Genomic DNA, 16,878 nt, shown 5'->3' on the forward strand with positions numbered 1-16,878 from the left:
ACCAGGGACACTTTTTCTCTTTTTTCTCGTTTTTCTCATCTCCCAAAGCGCCCTTCTCCTTTTGAATTTGAAGGTGCAAAGTAGGTAACTATCTATCTTCATTTCAAATTCCCCTATTAAAAACTTTCTCAAGTTTAGCTAGTAGGAAAACTACTGTATTAATAATTTCATTATCAATTTATTGATCATATTAATTAGTAATCAAATAAAGTACTGCGACACTTGTAGGTAGATGCAAAAGCCTTAAAAAGGAGGTTCCTTATTGGCTATTATGGAGTATGACAGGGATCCCGCGTAGCATATGTTGGTATATTGTTATTTGATGTGGATCTTCAAAACTTTAAACCACCCGATGGTAGAAATTTTTATCAATTGTGGATAACATCTTGTACTGGCTTAAATTAATTGACCAAATTATTCATTACCTATATTCTGAGAGCTTTAACTTCTTGCCTACATTGTTACACCAAAAAGTTCGAAACCAACATCAACATACTATATCTTTGTTACTATATATATTTATGTATGCAAATTATCTTTGAATAAGAGAGGGTCAAAAATCAAAATTACTGGTCAAGACCGAATAACTTTGTCAGAAATGGCGAAATAAGAGGCAATGAGACAATCTTCGCAGTCACTTGTCTCTGGACATTCTTTATTGATCTATATATACGATATGGTATTGTATTAGTACGTTCTGTCATCTCTACATATGGTTCTTGTTTGTGAACATTTTATAGAGACTTGTGTCTTATTGTCTATATCAATTATGAGAATCTATTCTCTTCTTAGTTCTTAGTTGTGGAACAATGTAGAACCTTTGAACTTTGAAGATAAAGTATGCTACTATGCTCTGATGTGCCAATGTTTGCTTTATCGTGCTGCTTATTCTTTAGTTTTGCACCGACGAGGAAAAGGAAGACTTGAAAAAAGATGCTTTGTTCAATTAACTATGTATATATGGTACTCAATATTTTAATGTTCTTATAAAATTCTTTTTCAACGTATATTATCAAGCAGTATTACAGTAGTATATTATAAACAAGTTTACAAGAGTTGACCAAATTTAACCTTTATTTTCAAACGTGAACCTACTTTTTGTTTTTGGCCCTCATTCTTGAATATTCCAATTTTTTCTCCTTTTCAAGATTTCCACAAAGCGATCAAGATTGAACGTCCCTCGTTTCTTGCTTAATGACCTTTCCACTTAATTATCCTTAATCTCTTCACAACAACACGACTTATTGGCTAATTGCTGAGTGATGTACAGCAGTTTAGACGGTGCAAAAAAGAAATGAAGAAAATTCCCGTGTGTAAGTTATGAGGATTAATTATAGATTCTAGGATGGTTCCGATTACTTAATTTCCCATCCTATGGGACCTCCTCCGTCTCTACAAGCTAATTGATTCGTGTACGATCTCTTTGAACTACTTTATTTTTTCTGCACCCAACACTAATGCCATAAACAATGAGTCTATGTTGGTAACAGAGTGGACAAAAGGGATAGGAAGATCAACACGCAATAAGTGGGGGTTTCGATTGCTATTAACTTTTAATTCATTTTTGTATGATATCGGATATAATATGATATGCTCACTCCGATATGGTATACAATAAGGCTTTTTTCAAGGATATTTTGCACTAACTTCTACGCTTTTCAGGTTCGAAATCCGTAGATAAATGAATCATCTTGGAAAAAATTCGACATAGATCTAGTATGCATACTTGGATATATGCCAATTTAGAAATTTATCAACCGGAAGGAGTTGAACACAAATGTCAATTAAATCATTTCTGGGGTACCTCAATCATTGACCGACCTTCCTAGAAATGAAAGAAAAACCAATTCAACCAGGAACAATGGGTAAAATGGTGCTAATCTGACCTCTCATACTTGGTATGTGATATGTCAATCGTGCCTATGGAAAATCAGGATTAATCCGATCTTGAAAAATTTGGATGAAATCTTATCTTTAATAATCAAGATAATAATTAAAATATCATATCTTGAAATTTTCAAGACTCAAATCCATAAATAATTAATTATTAAAAATATAATTTTAGGACAATGAAGAACAAACTACACTTTTAAATATTCTGACTTTGTTTGAGCAGTTAGATTAATTCTAAACATTTTTCAAATTAGAATAATTTTAAATTATTTTAATTTGTGTATTGAGTTAAGAGTTGTGATAGCTCTCTAAGCCTCTGAAACATGGTGTAACACCCTTTTTTTTATTTATAAAAATAACATAAGTATTTAATTAGTAATTTTTTATATTTTTATTTGTTTTTTCTTGTATGTTTTGATTAATGTTAATTGTATGCATATGTTGATAATTTTGAATTCTTGTCTTGTAATTGCATGTTTTGTACTCCTGTGGGTTCCTATGGAAAATCTTAAGGGAATACATTGGTAGGTATATGAGAAGATCGCTCAAGTACGTAACTATATACATGAATTGTGTTGGTTAAAATGTTTATTACATGATTTGGAATGTTTCTATTGATTGGATGGTCTCTTTTGATGAATTCTGGTGAAGGGACAAGTTTTGGGGTCCAAAGAGTCAAAAATAACACTCTCAGATTCCATCACAGGTGTGACTAGTCAATCACGGGCGTGACTATGAGTCATATGACTCATTTGAATCTCGACCCTTTGGATTTCGCTGATCCAGTCACAAACGTGAACAACGTCACAACTGTGATCCATGAGTCACAATCGTGACTCATGATAATGTTCCTTTTTCTCATTCTTTTCTTGTCTTTTTCATGAGTCATATTTATTAGTTTAAGATACAATATATGATACTTATGTATGAACCATGTATGGATTGGATGATGTGTTATCTTGGATCTTGATATAATGAGAAATCTAAGCGAGGCTTAGCTGTGATGTGGTTATGAAATGAAATGAATTGAGATATGATCATGAGAATGTATTGTTGTAATATGATGGGAGTATTGAGTTTGTTCAATATGCATCATATGCATACAAATGTTTTTAAGGGTACGATATGGAATACACCGCTAGGAAAGATCTCCTTGTGTAAAAGCTTGGGGATTAAACCTTAGGGATAACTTGATTTGAAAGTCTCAATATCATCCTTTGTATGTGTGGGATGTATCTTGCACGATTCATCTATCCCGATCAGATCCTGGTAGTATGCCCTCATAATAAGAATGCATAAAGAGTCTAACTTGACATGTATTCCTAAGTTACTCTACGTGTAGTTAACGACAATGCATAAATATGAAATTTTTACTAGCGCCACATGCATAACTTATGTCCATTGCATATGCACTCTTATTTTATGTGTTATTAAATTAATTATATTATGAATGGTTGAGGAGTGTTATATTAATTATCTCGTGCCTATATATGTTATGCATGTAAAATTGTATGTTTGGTTGTGTTTGGCTATCTGGTTGCATTCCTACACCGTGAGTCAAAGTGAGATGTTTCACACTCCCTGTAACGTAGTTAGTAGACTGGAACGGGACGTTCCCAGATAACTACTAAAACAATGGTGATTTAGTAGTCCATAACGGTATTGTAACGTAATTAGTAGACTGGAACGGGGCGTTTCCAGATTGGAATGACCCGTTCCAATCTAGGAACGCCCAGTTCTAGTCTACTAACTATGTTACACTCCCTTTATTTGCTGCTCTTGTGGTTTATGTAAGTGATCATCATCTTAACCTTCTTGTTAGGTTTCTATGATAGGATATGTGGCATCAGGGTATAATTAGAACTAGATTAGAGATTCTTTTCATGTTGTTTAGTTGGAAGACTATGATTTTAATTTCTTCGTAATTTAGTTATTTTTGTTATGTGTTTAAGTTAAGCTATAATGTGATTCTCTCTATTATATGGATTCCAATTTTTTTACATTATGAGGTATTTTAGTTTATTTTCATTATTTTGTATTATGGTGTGCTGAGGTATAGGATGTCACACATGACATGTATATATGTTATTGGTTATGTCTGAGTTACAATGATTATTATTTTTATTGAAGATATGATTAGATTAAAGTTGGAAAAATATTTTTACAAATTTTAATTTGTAAAATGTAATTGCAAATTTTAATAAATAAAATAAAATAAAATTTGTTTTGTAAGTTATTCCAATATGGAATCTTCTCCAAAAAGACTTAGTGAATATCCCAATTTAAAATATTTAAAAATATAATTTATTGATCTAAACGTAAATGTTCATATGTTTTATTGAGAGTGAATCTCATATTTTTATCATAATCCCATAAATCACGAAATATTATTTATTATTATTAATCATCCACAAATCATATCATTATAATTATTGTCTCACAAATCATATTATTATAAATATTATTCTACAAATCATATCATTATGAATATTATCATGTATTATATAAATTTCAACATTTTATCCTATTTATTATTAGAAAGTAGTCAACCATGGATCGATATCTAAAATATACACAAAATATATAATGAATTTGCTAATTTTATAATAATCATTCTAAAAATCATGTACGAACATTGCAACTATAATTTTTTTTTATTGTTTGATGGTATATAAATTTTTTCACAATTAAACCCTGTATAGAATACCAACTACAACTAGCTTTCCAAAAGAATTCCCTAAGCAACCGACACTTCCTTTTTTCCCCTCTATTTTGAGTTTAATTAAATGTGTACTATATTAATTGTATTCTACATTTCAATATTAATGAATATACAAGTGTCACTTGTTGGAATATTCTTTAGTTTGAATAATCTCAAACTAATGATTCGAATTAAACTAATTAAACTGATTTACTTTTTATTTATCGACTCAAAATTAATTCAAATCAAATAAATATGACTTTAATTCATTGGGATTACAAATTTGTAATTTATAAATCCGATAATATGAGAATCAAACTAATTAGAATTATTATTATTTTATCTTATAATTATAATTATTATTTTAATATTATTTTATAATATTATCATTTTATTGATTTGTGTTTATTTAATTATTGTTCTATGTGTTTAACTTTGTATTCTTAATTTTTATAGGCTTGTCCACACCAGATGTTAGTAATGAGGTGAAGCTGCTAGTATAGGGTCTAGTATTCTTAAATGTTAGATTACATTAAATATATTACTTAATTTCATATTTTCTACATTATTTTTATATGGACACTTAAATATTATTTACATTATTTTAATAATAATTTTTATTTAAATTTTAGGATAAAATAATATATTTATTCATATTTTAAAAAATAAATATTCATCTTTTAAAAAAAAAAAGAAATTAAACATATTCATTTTTAATCACATCATAATTTATTTTTTTTAATAAATCTCATCTAAACCAAATCAATTAGGGTTGATTGGTTCCATCTTTAATTTATCTTAAATTTAAACTAAACCGGTTCATGAAGAGTCCTAATCACCCAACACACATTATTTTCAATCAATTTGGTATGCCTAAAGATCTTAGGCCAGTGCATTAGCTTAACTCCTGAGGCCCTACCTATGATAGTTTCATATTAGAGACATATTTTATTCTAAAATAATTCTTTTAATTAATCCGTGCACATTTGGGTTTCTCTTTATATTATACAATTGAAGTCTTATTTAAAAGGCTCATTTATGAAGATTACCTTTATGCTGTGGTTGACCTGCATGCTCCAAACAAACAAACAAAAAATGCATTATAATGTGCATTATTTTGGAGAATTAATCATCAATCGTTATAGCACGTTTGTAATATCGAAATAATCTTTTGCTATTATTATTATTATACGTAGGATACATACACAGATAGAGTCCATGTCAGTAAACATGAGTATTTGTTTATATATAAAATAGATAGATAATAACGATCGAGGACGAGACATGAAAGGCTAACCGATGAATGATTTATTCAGATTTGGAAAGTGATGTAAGTTTTACACATGCCAATTGCCAAACCTATATTTCTTTTTTTTTTTTTACTGCATTTTGTCAACTTGATTTCATTAACACCGTAACCACGCTGTTGCCTCGGCCGATCAACCGTCGCGATCGCTTAACTGAAAAACATGTAATCTCCAAGAGAATCATATTGAATTGTTATTTTCTCCAATAATGAAAATTTTGATTCAAATTTAAGCTTTTGTACAAATTATCCTAACTCTTCACTGTTAGATCTGTTCTAATAGATAAAAATTGAACTATGTAAAAATGTAAAATAGTTCTTAAAAAATATTTTATTAAAAAAAGTACCTACAAATGATAATACTGAAAAGAAGTATCTGAAAACGCATTTATATAAGATAGTCATCCATGGGATAAATATATAGATAAATAAAGAGATGATAGAAAAAAGTTGTATTGTTTTTAACTACCTCAAAATTTCTTGTGTGTGTGAAAGTTTTAGGTTTTTTAAAAGTTTTTTTATTTTATTTTATGCATAATCTCTCTTAAACAATACAATTTCTTCCTTTGATTTCCGCTACTAAAGTTAGACAAAAGAAAATAATAATAAAAAAGGTAAAATGTATAAGTTCATTTTAAATTACGTGATAATTTTTTTATAAATATTTGAGAAAAGGCATATATCTAAATTAAATTAATTTCATATATATATATATATATATATATATATAAAGGCAATGGAGTTCAAAATTATTTTCCTACATTTGATCAAAATGTCATACAATAAAAAAAAATGAATTGTTAGCAATAAAGTATCGATATTAAAGGGGACGAGACGAATATAAGAACATTATTTGTAGCGTGATATAATAAAATAAAGTACTAACCCACATAATTCCTATATATCTATCATGTTTAGAATATTGGTAAAGACTAATGATTATGAATTAGGGTTAGGTGGGTTGAGTATACATTAATAAAGATGAGGTGGAAGTGGTGCAGAAGAAGCGGTGGAGTGGGGTGAAAAAAGAATAAGGACCATGCATGATGCATCTGAATCGGTAGCATTAGCATTAGCATTAGCATGTAACAAACTATCTATTTTTACTCGGTCCACGTGTCCTCTTACCGTCACCTATATAAGCGAGGCTCTAACCCATTCATCTACTTTACCGTTACAGTTACAGAGAAATTACAAACATACAATGGCGACCGTAGCTGCTGTAACTGCCAACGAATCCCCAAAGAAGAACAGAATCCAGGTTTCCAACACTAAGAAACCTCTTTTCTTTTACGTCAATCTCGCCAAGGTATCTCCCTTTTTTCATTTTTCTTCCTTCAAATCAAACATTTACATGCATATAAATATACCATCCATTAATAATGCCTGCATGAAATCATTCCTTTTTCTCATGCAGAGGTATATACAACAGCACAATGAGGTTGAGCTTTCTGCTCTTGGAATGGGTACCTATTTTCTCCAATTCAACATGCTTCTTATTCCTTCTATATATTGATTATTGACGTTGTAAGCAATTAAATAATGCTGACCTCGGATCTAGGATCTGGTATATCCTTTCTAATAAGCTTATTCATTCAGGGATTTAATTTATTTTCACCATGGTGTAAGGATTGTTTTGTACTTTTGCTTCTTCTTTATGCATTCCGAGTTTTATTTATACCCTCGTCTCATTGTGTCATACTCATATAATATAACATTTTCCATCAATTGAACAAATCAAATGTCCGTGCTTCATCTCATTGTGTCATTTTGCAAAGTGTTGACATGTATTTCTGCAGCAATAGCTACCGTGGTCACGATTGCCGAGATTTTGAAGAACAATGGACTTGCCACTGAGAAGAGTAAGGTTTCTTCCTCTTTTCCACTACTCCCCTTTGCATGATGGTTGTAGCTACTCTAATCAATATCAATCTTGCCGTGGAACAGAAGTATTGACATCTACAGTTGGCATGAAAGATGAGAACAAAGGCCGTCTGGTACAGAAGGCAAAAGTGAGTTCCCAAATGAGTTTTTGAATTTTAGTTTAGACTTAAGCTGTTTTTCTTAAATTTCACTCCTCAGTTTGGAAAAATTATTAGGTAGTAATGCACTATATCCACAGCTCCAATTAATATCTACATGACATGCATTCAGTCCTTAAATTTACAAGAAAAAATTGATGAAACTATATGTCATGTGTAGAAAACAATTAAGACTCATGTGGTCAAGAATCACTTAATAATTTATAGCCTTTGTTTGGGTGCTTTATCTCTTTTTCTTCATGTTTTAGATTGAAATTGTGCTGGGGAAATCTGAGAAGTTTGATAATCTGATGGCTCCTGCTAACACAACTGATGCATCAAAAGCAGCTGCTGATGACAATAAGTGACAAATATATGACAGTTCGGTCAATGTGAAACTGTTATAGTTGACATTCCGAGGCTTTTGTACTGTTTGCATTCATAGTCGTAAATAGGGGAGTAGATAAGGGTCGTAAAATTACAATGATAAGGCAGCAATGAGTGGTCAAAGTTGTAGAGCTCTTATTTCCATCATCAATTCAAATTGTATTTTCTTCACTGCACATATATGATGATGAGTACATCTCTGATGACTTTCATCCAACCTGCTTTGATTCTGAGGTGGTGTCCTGTGCCACTACAGAGATTTTCAGGTTATATGCGGTTTTTCCCATTACTTTAGATATTTTACAGGTGAGTTTACATCAACAAATATAAATGAAAGCAATGTTGGTTTAAAACCACCTAATAATTTCTCCTTATTTAGTTTTTGTCAACTCTATCAATAAATGACTAAAACAATTCCATTTGGTTTAGCAACGAAATATTGAAATCTATCCGCGTGCAACAAATGTCAACTATTTACTCCTTATAATAAACAAACACATTGTTATACAAGCGAATTATCTTCACTTTTAGATATTGCAGTTTGCTTATTAAACATGTGTTTAATTTTTCTCATTTATACTCTTTACTATTTCATTGAATAACACACAATTCTCTGGATAAATATTTTGACAGTGTTCTTACTTCACAAGTCTACGGATTGTAGCTGTATGTAGCAGCAGTCTTGAACTACTCAAATAAATAAGCACAAAACTAAACAACAAATACTTTCTTAAGGCAGAAGAGACTTAATTGAAGATAAAAGGAGAGAAAGTACACCTAAAAAGATAACGAAACAGCCTTAAAACACAAACAAAGCAAAATGCATCAGAGAACGAGGAAAAATAAAGAATGCAGCGAAGGTTCCCAATCTGTATATATGAATTTTGAATTGATAACATTTTCTTTCTTTCTCTTTTTGGTCTACATATGAAATGGTAACTTGGAAACAAGCATTAGATGAGCACATAGCAAACCCCTTAACATAATTCTCTTTCCCATTGCAATTTCAGCAGAGAAAAGCCGATTTCATATAGTTTACACATTGCCACAAAATTTTTAGTCTCCTTTAACTTACCAAAACCTTCAAAAATCATTTTTTTTTTTTTTTTTTTGCATTATTATAAAGAAGTGATTAAAATTCCTATGGCGACAAGCTGTAATTACACAACTTGGGTTATTGGTTCTTTATCAGTGGAGTATCATTGCCCGCGAGGTGTCTTTATTTATTGAATTTCCTAAATAGGCTTTCGCATCAACGTAACTTCAATACGAAAAAAAAAATGTCTTTATAAATAAAAATCCATTCCGACCTAAAATGTAAAGTAAATAATCATTTTGATCCTTTTAAATTGTATTTGATAACATTATCAATGACATCAACTTATTCTTCTAAGTTTTGACAATAACTAATGCTATGAATTTTGCTATTCAAAGACCAGCTGCATACCATTCTTAAGGTTAATTTGGTGGCCAAAAACGGCATGAAAAGACCAATTTGATGTAGACAAATTTAGTGTAGTTTATATTAAAAGACCAAAAGGGACAATGTTCACGAATTGAATAAGCAGCACTTAAGTCACGAGGCCATTGGCTTAGTAGAGATTCCCCCCGCCCGACACAAAAAATATAGAGGATACACCTTTGAACAAACCTAGGAACAAAAATCATGCCATTACTGTATGCGTTATTGAAAAATGCCAATTATTGGAGGATATACAGAGAGTATCCGCTACAAATTAATTCACATTAATGTCAAGTAAATAACATACATCATTTACTCGCCAGTCTAAGCTATCAAGCCTAAATAGAGAGAACATAACATAACTAAAGGCTGTCCAATTTATTAATTCAGTAACTTAAATCGGAGCTGCACATGTGGTTCTAAAGTGACCTGTTTGATTGCAACGACTACAATGCACCACTCGCTTAACACGTCCGCGGTCTTCAGCACGAACTCGCTTCTTTCTTGGTCTGCCAGGTGGCCTGAGAGATTTAGGAGGATTAATAACAACTTCTATAGCTTTGCTGGCATTGGCATCCCCCTCAGACAACTCCTTCCAGAGAGATTTATCAGGAATTGGATGTATGGTTTGTGAGTATGTCTTCCGATAAGTAGCAACAGTAAAGCAGCTCTCTGTGAATCTATGGACATTCTGCCTGCAGGAGAGAAGTGCTGCCACAGCATGTGCACAGGGCAAACCATAGAGCTGCCAGCCACGACAAAGACAGCAACGGTTCCGGATATCAACTATATTTGTTCCTTCATGAGATATTACTTCAAACTCGGCATCATTAGCACGAAGAACCTGATATGTACGTGCACGGTCAAGAGCCTCTGCTACACGTCTCTCAGCAGAAGGTACGAGTATTGATGTCCATTGCATGCTGGTCTCTCGGCGCTCATTAAACCAAGTCATTAGCTGCCTTCTAATGCATTCCATCATTTGAATTATTGGAAGTCCGGATGCCTCCAATATCCAAGTGTTTAAAGATTCAACAATGTTGGCTGTCAAATGACCAAATCTTTGTCCCTCAAAATAGGCAGTGGCCCAAAGACGAGGTGGAATTCTTTGAATCCAATATGCAGCATCTTGTGATATCTCTTCGATCTCCAAAATTTTTGCTTCAAATTCAATAACAGTAAGAGCATTCGCTGCTTCCCATAGAAGATTCACAAGCATAGTGTTATTAAATTCCTTCCGGAAGCTGTCACTCAAGTGCCGCATACAAAATCCATGGAAAGCAGTTGGAAAATTTGCTTCCACTCCATCCACAATTCCCTTCTGTCTATCAGACAAAATAGTAAGCCTTGGCATGTTTTCAGTGTGAATCTCAAGCAGGTTATGAAGTTCAGAGAGAAACCACATCCAATTGTCATCATTCTCCTCATCAACAACTCCAAATGCCAAAGGAAAGAGAGCCCCATCACCATCAAATCCAGTAGCAAGAAGCAATGTTCCCAGGTACTTGCTCTTTAAATATGTTCTGTCAAGCCCCAAGAGTGGCCGACAAGCATTTAAAAATCCATATATAGATGCTTGAAAGGAAATGAAGAGACGTTGGAAGCAATTATCAGCTGGATTTCCATAAACGGATGCAATACTGCCTGGATTAGTGCGTTTCACCTGTTCACAGTATTGTGGAAGCAAGCGGTAGCCTTCTTCAAAAGATCCACGCATTGCAGCCATGATACGCTCCTTGCCTCTCCATGCTTGCTTGTATGATAAGGTGATACCATGAACCCTGTGAATCTCTTCCAATATTTCCTTTGGCTTGTAATTAGGGTTCTCCTTCAGTCTTTGCTCCACAGAATTAGCAACCCACTGAACTGAAGCTTGCTGATGGCCAAGATGAGAAATTCCTCCACATGTATGACTCTCGTGAATTGTCCTTATAGTAAAAGTTGGAACGCCTGGGAGCTTAGCTGCATGAATGCGCCAGGGACATCCTTCACTAGCACATTTAGCAGTAAAGCGGGTCTTGTCAGATTTTATGGTCTGCATCTCAAAGTGCAGAGCAATTGCTGTATCCCTCAATGCCCTTCGGCAACTCTTAACATCCGGAAATTCTTGCCCCACTGATAATTCATAACTAGGACTTGCAGTACGCATCTGAATTATAGGTGGGGGTGTGGAAACGACCACAAGCTGTGACTGTTGAACATCCATATCATTTGCTGAATCAATTCCCATTTCTGGGTTCTGAACCACAGCCAGGGCCATGTTCTCATCAAGTTCTTGGTTCTCTGAAACAGTCAAATCATTGTTATCTGATAGCACTAACTCATGACTTTGTCCAGGAAGGGGCAAATCATGGTCATCATGCTCAGGTTTTTGATCCATGGCTAGCTCATGCTCATGTTCATAAGTGTGACCATCATCACCTTCATGATCATGGTTCTGTCCTAACCCCAATTCATGATCGTGGGAATGTCCCAAACCCAGTTCATGATCATGGGTTTGTCCCAGATCTAAATGATGCTCATGGGCTGATCCCATTTCCAATGCATGGTTCTGGCTGAGGCCCATATTATGGTTATGGCCCAGCACCAATTGCTGATCGTGACCAAGTGCTAAATTGTGACTCTGACCAAGTATCAAATCATGGTTGGCCATCGAAGTTATAAATCACTATATATAGCGACAAAAAAAAAAACTGTTGTTCAGCTTAATACACAAATAACGGCTTTATGGCTGAGACACTGCTGCAAGATCCCAAAGATAACAAAAGACAAGTCAGATAAACCATATCAATCCTCTGTCCAACACATTAAAGTTAAAAATCTTGAATTGTATGCATCACCAGAAAGAAACAAAGAAAAAGCATACGAGTATTCAATTCACAAAGCATACCAAAAACGAGTAATCAGCCACATATTCACGCCAAATGATACAAAAAACACAGAAGCAACCTGATATTGCTCTTGAAATGACGCTTGTACGCCAGTCCAAAACGAGCATCCAAAATGCAACATTAGCTATTAATTTACAATTACAATTGCACAGTTGGTAACTACAAACACACAAATCTATAGTTACACAGAACCCACATCCACAAACATACCATTCACACACTTCTATTAATTGATAACCATCCAGAAACAAATTCAAATTACATGAACTAAATTCCTAAACCACAGAACAAAAATCGTCACCTTTTAATTGAAGAGAACGTGTGACATTCCTGAGAAACTCAACTCACTAAAACTATACAAGAAAAACAAAATAGGGATTGAACTTAAGACTCCAATTAACTTAAGTTGGACTGTAGTAACATTAGGGTAGTGAGGCAAAAATGAAAATAAGAAATGTAATGCGGGACAGCTTTACAGGTAAGTGAACTAACCAAAAAAACACAAACTTTCACGAAAACATAAATCACGTCCATTAGCCATAATTGAATTGACTGTAAAAAAGAAAAATTTACCAATACCCATGAGAATTCACAACACCCAAATGATTAAAAGATTCACAATAACGGAAAAATTACCTGAAAGCTTTCACCTTTCCCCAAAAGGATGTGAAACCATGGGTTTAGGATCTGGAAAAACATAAAGGGGAGGTGGGTAATGGTCAGAAATGCAGTACGGCGAGGGTTCAGTGCGGATCAAAGGGGTTTTGTGAATTGAAGGAGAAGGAAGAGAAATTTGAAAAGAGGTTGAGGAAAATTGGCGGGGAGGTGGAGAAAATCGGAAATAGAAGAAGAAGGGTAAGGAGAGGAGAGGAAGATTGGGAATTAGAGGGGTAGCAGAAGCATCGCTTGTGAGGGCTGAGAAGGGAAATACAGGTTTGGGGCTATCCACAAAAAGAGGGTATTTAGGTCAAAGGAATTCAACCTCTTCTTTTTTCTCTTTCAAGGAATTACTGTTTTGCCCTACTACACCCTACTAGTAATCTTTAATCCTCTTTTTCATTCTATAAACTATTATTTCTAATTTACCCTGTCACTTATTTTCCATCCCTTTGTTTCTTTCCAAAAAAAAATACTTAAATTATTAAAGTAAACCCAACATTTTAATTAATTTTGTGGATAGAGATGTGGATTTGTTTTACTCAGTCAATTTAGTTTACTTCAAACTCAAAGCAAACTATTCAGTTATTTAATTTGTCTTTTGCAGTTTAAACCAACCCAAGACTATTCATTTTCAATTTTTAATATTTCGAGATTTTAAGGTTTAGAATCTTCCTCTATTTATTAACCTTTTTTCATTTAATTGATTTAATCACTGTCTTAATATAAATTAAAATTGTAATCTTATATAGAAGTGTTTATCAGAACTATTATTCAGCTACGGCGTATTTAACTAATCTTCTTTAGTGATAGTGTTTTAGAGATTTTTCAATCTCTTTTCTTTTTTTATTTTAAGATAAATTGTATTTTTGATTTTTAATCTTTATTAATCAGCAATTTTAGCCCTTGAATTTAAATATATAAGTATTTTGTTTCTTTAATTTTAAAAATAGAAAATTTTAGTGTTTCCATTATATTATCTATTAATTGTTAAATTTTAACCTTTATTCATTATGTAATATTTAGTAATATAATGTTTAAAGATAAAAAAAAATTATATAAATAAGATTTATTAATAAAATAAATAATCTCAAATTAAAATATATATAAGTAAAAAAATTTATATTAATTTTTATTTTAATATTTACATGTTACGTCACTATATATTATTTAAGAAGGTGACAAATTACTGAATAACTCTAAAATTAGATGATTAACAAATATTAAATTGAAAGTGTAACCAAAATTTTATATTTTTTAAAATAAAATGATTAAATATTTCTATTTTAAAATAGAAGAATAAAAATACATATTAAAAAATGTATATCAAAAATACAATTTAGTCATTATTTTAGTTTTTTGCATTAAATTCTAATGTTTTTTTAAAAAATATCAATAATTAAAATAATTTTTTAACTTCATGTTGTCAAATATATTTTCTTATCATACAGAAAGTGTTGAATTAAAAAACAACATGATAAAATTGAGTTTTATTCTCTCTCCATATATGTTGAATATCCACTCTATAAAAAAGTTTGGTACCACATCTCAGAAGTTTATAAATTAATTTTACCAACTTATAAACCAATATGACAAAACTAAGGTTGTTTTTCGATGGGGTATTCTGGAAATTTAAAAAATTTGAAACTCTTAAATTTTGTATTATTTTAATTTTAATATCTATCATTCATTAAATATTTTATTTTAATAAAATAATTTAAATTTTTAAAAATTTTAATTCTTAATTTGAATATGACAATTAATTTACATGACAATAAAAAATTGATTTTTAATATATATATATATATATATTCAAATTTTAAAATTAAACATTATAAAATAAACATTTGAGATTTTTAAATATTTTATATTTTTTTAAAAATAAAATATTTTATAATTTAAAAAAAATATTATTGATACTTTTTTATTAACAGAAAGAGCTAAAAAATATATAAGTGAGATAAAAAAAATAAAAAAATAAAAAATTTAAATTCTTACATTTTTTTTATATTTGAAATCCTACTATTTTTAAAAATTTCTCAAATAGTTGAATTTCAAATTTTTTAAGAATTTATCGTCCAAACAAAATATTTCGCCATAAAATATTTGAAATTCTTAAAAATAATGATTTGTCCTCTTAAATCTCTCATTTAAACACACAAATAATAAAAAAGGATATAAAAGTTTAAAAAATGTTGAAATCAATGGGAGTATCCCCTTTATATATAATATATATTTATATTATATATATATATATAGTATAGATTGTTATTTTCCCACCATTATATTTCCTAAAGGTAAAATAGAATAAAACTTCAAATAAATTTTCTCTATGCCTTAAGTATTGTACGATTTTAATCTCTTATAATTGTACAATTTTTGTTCTTAAAATTTTAATTGAACAATTTTAGTCTATTAATAACTATCCACTTTTGTAATCACCTATTATTTCTATATTTGTTTAATATTATTTTACCATTTTTCTAAATATACATTATCTCACTTGATTTGCATGTTGTAATCTATACTATTTTTTTATTTTTTATTTTTAAACAAAATTTATAAAGGTATTAAGTATCTCTTTTTCATTGAATTTTATAAAAGTAAATTATAATTTATAAGCTTTTGGCTTTCCATTTTTTTTAACTCATTAATTTAATTTATTTTATTTTATAATTTTAATCTAAAAATCCTTTTTCCTTCTTTGTTATTCTTCCACTCTCATTATCAAATAAATAAACATGTTATAAAGAAATGTCATTCTATATTAATTAATTAGCTTATCAACTATTTTTACTAAATACTTTCACTTAATTAATTAATTTATAATTTTTTAAACTCATGGCTTAACACTTTTAAAGTTTTACAAACATTGTTGAGTACTAAGTGGCAAGTGTATATTTTACTTTGAATATTTGATTAAACTGACACTTATCTGACTAGATTTGAAAGAAACTTGTATTTTAATCCCTAAAATATTAGAAAAACTAAAAGGGTGTGTAATTAAGTAGCTTATAAAGAGTTGGTGAAAATTATACTTTAAAACCCTTGTTTTATGTTTTACAAGATTCAATAAAGATTCAAAGTCTCAAAATACTCAAATTTACTCAATTGTTTTAAAAATGATTGAGTGAATCAAAGACATACAACAATATTTAGGATAAAATCACTCAACTTGAAAAAAGATTAAGCAGGTTGAGTAAATAAGGTTAGAAAATTGGATTCCCAAGAGCTTAGCAAATTTGCAAGGACTCGACTGATAGAGTTTCCCACACCTTGAAGAATTATTGAATTCATTTAATTGTTTGAAAAGGATTGAACAGATTTCTCTCTCTCCTACCTATTTTGTTTTATTTGCTCATCATATTTAAGAAGAAAGAAAAAGAAAACATAAAAAATATAATACTAAGAACAACACAAAAAGAACAGAATAAATAAGAATTATAAAGATTATATAGGATTGAGGATTTTAGGTTTAATTTATCCCTCTATACTTTCCTTATACATTAAGAGATAACTTTTATTATTATGAATAGTTGATCTTTCTTTTTTATTTGGAT

The 16,878-nt window shown here is 30.7% G+C and overlaps 2 protein-coding genes across 4 annotated transcripts; one reads left to right on the forward strand and one right to left on the reverse strand.

Moving 5' to 3' along the window:
* The first annotated feature begins 6,924 nt into the window (after positions 1-6,924).
* On the forward strand, positions 6,925-8,682 carry LOC109795208 (uncharacterized protein At2g34160). Its single transcript, XM_029272961.2, has 5 exons — positions 6,925-7,209; positions 7,318-7,366; positions 7,700-7,762; positions 7,848-7,912; positions 8,191-8,682. The coding sequence occupies exons 1-5, from the start codon at positions 6,940-6,942 to the stop codon at positions 8,287-8,289; spliced, it is 546 nt and encodes a 181-aa protein (XP_029128794.2). The 5' UTR covers positions 6,925-6,939; the 3' UTR covers positions 8,290-8,682.
* Positions 8,683-9,955: 1,273 nt separating this feature from the next.
* MUG3 (MuDR family transposase) lies at positions 9,956-13,625 on the reverse strand. Of its 3 annotated transcripts, XM_020348898.3 has the most exons (3): positions 13,298-13,625; positions 13,154-13,213; positions 9,956-12,512 (listed from the first exon to the last, which is right to left on the reverse strand). In XM_020348898.3, the coding sequence occupies exon 3, from the start codon at positions 12,421-12,423 to the stop codon at positions 10,165-10,167; it is 2,259 nt and encodes a 752-aa protein (XP_020204487.1). In that variant the 5' UTR covers positions 12,424-12,512; positions 13,154-13,213; positions 13,298-13,625; the 3' UTR covers positions 9,956-10,164. The 3 variants fall into 3 exon arrangements, with proteins under 3 accessions (XP_020204487.1, XP_020204480.1, XP_020204474.1); XM_020348891.3 differs by lacking the exon at positions 13,154-13,213 and having other exon boundaries at positions 9,956-12,509; XM_020348885.3 differs by lacking the exon at positions 13,154-13,213.
* Positions 13,626-16,878: the final 3,253 nt, after the last annotated feature.

The sequence above is a fragment of the Cajanus cajan genome, chromosome 7 (assembly GCF_000230855.2).
Source record: "Cajanus cajan strain Asha chromosome 7, NIPB_CcT2T_4, whole genome shotgun sequence".
NCBI lineage: Eukaryota > Viridiplantae > Streptophyta > Magnoliopsida > Fabales > Fabaceae > Cajanus > Cajanus cajan.